Source organism: Crocodylus porosus, unplaced genomic scaffold, assembly GCF_001723895.1.
Source record: "Crocodylus porosus isolate Cpor-Errol unplaced genomic scaffold, CroPor_comp1, whole genome shotgun sequence".
NCBI classification, from domain to species: Eukaryota; Metazoa; Chordata; order Crocodylia; family Crocodylidae; genus Crocodylus; species Crocodylus porosus.
This window is the reverse complement of record NW_017728943.1, coordinates 105974299-105978982: the sequence shown is the minus strand read 5'-3', so window position 1 is coordinate 105978982 and position 4684 is coordinate 105974299. Positions and strand designations below refer to the sequence as shown.

Here is a 4684-nt window from a genome sequence, read left to right as displayed (position 1 = left end):
CAAGCACCTTCATTGAACACCTTCAAGAGCAAATTGGATGCTTATCTTGCTGGGATCCTATGACCCCAGCTGACTTCCTGCCTTTTGGGTGAGGGGCTGGACTCGATGATCTTCCAAGGTCCCTTCCAGCCCTAATGTCTATGAAATCTATGAAATAGTGTTGGATCATAGGAAATTGGTTGTATTTCTTATTCCATAACTGGCCTGATATAGACAGTGCAAAACCAAGTTATTCATACAAAGCCCTTCCAGCCAAAGACATTCAATCCAGTCTTCTGCTTGAATGTTGAAGGCTGCAATAAAACATTTTGTGGTACTCAGATTAAAGTGTGGTTATGACTAAAACGCATTCTGTAAAATTAGCACCTTCTTAATCTCTCCTGCATATATTCCAGTGTCATATTGGAAAAGGTGAAAAGACTGGCATAGTATGAGAATATTAGAAGAAAACAGTTGGGTATTTTTCAAGCAGATGGGTGGAGATGGGTGTTTATAATTTCTTTGTGAACCTCTCTTAGCATATTTTGACCCATTCATTCACATCGTTACTGTCTAGATTTATTTGAAAAAAAAAAAGCATCTTAGACATGTAAAATGACTCTGGTAGTAGAGTGGTTAAGGTGTCTCCCAACCCAGAAATATAAGTCTGAGTTTCACTCCAGACACACTGAAGACTGCCCCCAGTTGACTCTGTATGGGCAGCTGACCATTTGGTCTGGGGAGGTCAAGGGTGACTGGATATAATGTTGGTCACATCACTCACTTGGGTCCTGATGTGTCCCTTGAAAACTGTTTTAACTTTTTATGTCTAAACTAATACATGTGCAACCTATGTACAATATCTATCTGAATTACTTTATCTGTACAAGACAAGATGTATGTATGTGTGGGCGTGTATTGAAAAATAATGTATCCACCTTTTAAAATAGATGTCTCAGAAAAGATGCCTCTTTTTTTCTCTCAGCCAACTTGACCAGGAACAGGGAGGGACCCTTCTTCCCTTGTGGACATGTATAGTTCTCCTGTTCTTTCTATGGAGTGTTAGTGCATCTCCAGAGGGAGATCCTGTTTTGTATAGGAATCAAATAGCTCTCCACTCTTTCACTGGAAAGTTTTTGCTGGTGCTTAAATGCCTCTATTGGCTTACAGTTCTATTTGAGCCTTATGGTGTAAGAGACACTTTTAGTGAAGCTAAGAACCTGAGTGAGTATCTGCCTAATAAACAGCAGCATTAATTTCATTATAAAGGAAATCCTCCCTCTTCTCTAATGGTTGGGGCACTTGCCCAGGATATTCTGGAATAAGAAAGTCTAAATCCACATCCACTTCCCAGGACTGTGCCCTAAGCACCAAGCTGTGGTTGAGGCATGGCTGAGAGTATCCTCTACTCTCTCCTGTTGAAACTGGCCCAATGGCCAGACATGAGGGAAAGTTTTATGAGGCCTGAAATAGAGCAAGCAAAAGAGAGCCCAACTTGGCCTGAGTTTGGTCTCTGGTTCCAAAGCAGCTTACTCATTTTACTCAAAGATAATTTAAAACAAGATTATTACTAGTACTGATGTTAACCTGCTCTTGTAAGTAAAGGCTTTCTTTGACATGCTTATAAAGGCTAGGCAATTAACAAAAATGTATAGATAAAGGGAGTAAAGCTGCAAAAGAACATAAAAATAAGGGGAAGATTGATTCTGAGGAAAGTTTAAAAGTCTGTAAATACAAAGGAGGAAGAGTAGCTGTTTATCTTAGCCAAATAAAAGCAGAGACTGCAACCAAGAGTAATGGGACAAAGCTTAAGAAGGGAAATTTAGGCTGAATGTTAGAGAAAAAAATTACTGAAAAGGAGATACCTACGGATGAAGAACCAATTTCCCAATTTCATTGTCTGGGCTGTTATACTTCAATCAGAAGTTTTAAATGCAAAAGTTACTGGGTATACTACTGTTAGCTATGTAAATGCAGGATGTCAGATTATCACGGTGTTCCTTTTTTGGCCTTCAAATCTATCAAATTACGAAAACCCAATTTTATTAGAATTTCTGAAGATATTTTAGATATTTAAATTTATCACAGCCACAATATTTTTCCAATTGTTTATCTATTTTCATACACAGACGCTAAACAATTCTGAAACAAGGCGTTCCATTCCCGTGGCTTCAAACATAGCTATAACTGAAGATGAAAAAGGAGAACCTTCAGGTTTAGGAAAAGAACCTGAGACTCCTGCTTCCTATGAAAAAGAACATGATGTGGTTTTAAGTGAAGAAGAAGAAGAAGAAGAAGAAATACATAAAGTATCAAATGCCACCACTAGTACTTAAATCAGTGGTATTAAAATGATTTTCAGTTGATGTTTAGCTATACAGCTTTCCAGTATGGTCTCAGTGAATGCAATGGTCGGGATCAAAGGATATTGACAGACTGATGAGATGCAGCTTATCTGTACATTTATTTATTTTTAATATATCCTGAACTGATAGAAAATTGGTTACCATTTGTTCGATCATACATCCTTGAATACACTTGTTTTAATTACACTTCTGTTTTGTAATTCAGATCTACAATCAGTTTGTTGAACTTTCTGTATTAAATAGTTGTAATATATTTAAGAATTTTAAAATATGAACTGTGGTGGTAATTAGAACATTTCTCAAATGTTACATGTTTTTAAATTACATCTAAATTATATTTAAGTTTGTTATCAAATTACTTATTTCAGTTATGGTGAGCTTTTGTCAGGGTAGGGTAAACTGGTCAGCCAGTCTTGGAGATACATTGCACATACACTGCAGTAGTTTTACTGAACTCTTTGAAGACATAGTGATCTAGGCCGTACTTTTTGATCCAAGGATCAGAAAACATTTTACCAACAGTTTAATCTCACAATGTCTCTAGAAGTAGATAGTAATATATTTACTTAACAAATAGATATACTGAAGCATGAAGAAGTTATGTTACTAGACCAATATCATGACAGCAGGTCAGAAATGGGAATAGAATCCAGAAGGCTTGCCTTTTATCTTTTTGCTGTAACCTCTAGTTAATGTCATCAGCTCATGATGAAAACTAGCATGGAAGCAGTAGTAGGAGATAAGAGTGAGGCAAGGGATTGTGTATTTATCCAAGTTTCATGTATAGGGAAAAACATGCCTGCACAGGTGGTAAATTTATGGGCTAGGAAAATATCTAAGACTAGTTCTTTAATGGAAATTCTTCAGGATGGCTCTAGCTTAAGCACTTTCTGCAGTTGATGGCAGAAAGGGGCAGCCAGTGGCCTGTTCCTGAATTTATGTTGAAGAGTAAAGAGGCCTGCCAACATCTTATCTATTGCTATCAGATAAGACAGTGCAGGGGTAAAAGTGGGCTAGTTGGTATTTGTGGATCAGAGCAGTGAGATAAATGTAGTGGGTATAGAAAATTAAAGCACAATAAACACAGTAGGATAGCTTCAAATTTCCATCAGAATCTTTTTTTAGTACATGTAATAGATCTTGTTACAGCTCTAGAAGAATTTTCTTATTTGTGATCTGCTTTTTCATGCTTTTCTTACTTGTAGCTAGTGTTTTTGTTGAATAGGTACAAAGCAGCTTAGACTAATTGGGTGCCTATATACATGATCCAGGATTTGTGGAGGAGAGGGGCGGACATTTTAATTAGAAAGGTTTTGGGAGTTGCTCTAATTAAAATGCTGCAGCATCTTGTGTATTGAGCATCCCATGTTTCAAAATGGTGATGAGGAAGCGTTAATTAAAGCTCCTTTGACAAGCTTTAGTTAAGTGCCTCCACCACCATTTTGAAACATGGAATGCTGAATACATGAGATGCTGCAGCACGCTGGCCTGTTCTAATTGGAATGCTTCAGCAGACTCGATTGATTGAGTCTGCTCAAGCACTCCAATTAGAATGCTCCAGCGTGCTGCAGCGTCTCGTGTATTCAGCATTCCATGTTTCAGAATAGTGGCTGGGACACTTAACTAAAGCTCATCAAACAAGCTTTAGTTAAAGCGCCCCCACTGCCATTTTGAAATGTGGGACACTGAATACACAAGATGCTGCTCGCTTCTGATTTAAAATGCTGATGAATCGAGTCTGCTCTGATGTGTTTTAATCAGAACACATAGGAGCATGTGTATAGGCATGCACTGTGTTCCACCTTTTAGACTCTCAGGCCAGATGAATGCCACAGGGCCTTTCTGCTGGCTGGATGAAGCCTTGGGACCTACCACCGCCCCCTCCTGCCCTCTGCTGCTAGGATTCGGTCCTAGGGGGCTGGCACTGTTCCCTCCCTCCCTCCCCCTCATGTGCCAGGATTATGTCCCAGGGGCTCGGCACCACTCTCTCCTTCCCTCTGTGTGCTGGGGCTGGGACTGGGCCCAGGAGCTTAGCGTCATCCCTGCCTGGCCCTGCATACTGGAATCAGGTGGTAGATCCAGTGCTTAGGGACCACAGCTTCCTATGGATCCAGAGCTTTGGGAGCAGGGGTGGTGTGCCATTGCTCCCCTGCTGCCAAATTTCCAGACCCATAGGAAGCCCCATGGGCTGGATGATATGAAGTCACGGGCCAAATCTGGTCCATGGACTGGAGGTTCAGCACTCCTAGCTTAAACAAAGAAGCATCCTTCATTGGAGAAAATTTCTGTGGTGCTTCCAAATGTGGTAGCACTTTGTCCTCCAGTATCACTTCTACTGC

The 4684-nt window shown here is 39.9% G+C and overlaps 1 protein-coding gene across 3 annotated transcripts in view; it reads left to right on the top strand.

The window, feature by feature from the left end:
- LOC109320041 (monocarboxylate transporter 10-like) overlaps positions 1–3605 on the top strand; it is a 24429-nt gene extending 20824 nt beyond the window's left edge. For 2 of the 3 annotated variants that reach the window (XM_019549961.1, XM_019549960.1), the window contains exon 9: positions 2109–3604. In XM_019549961.1, coding sequence (XP_019405506.1) covers positions 2109–2315 — 207 coding nt within the window. In that variant the 3' untranslated portion in view covers positions 2316–3604. Of the gene's footprint in view, positions 1–2108 lie in introns of all 3 variants that reach the window. The other variant, XM_019549962.1, reaches the window with a different exon arrangement.
- Positions 3606–4684: the final 1079 nt, after the last annotated feature.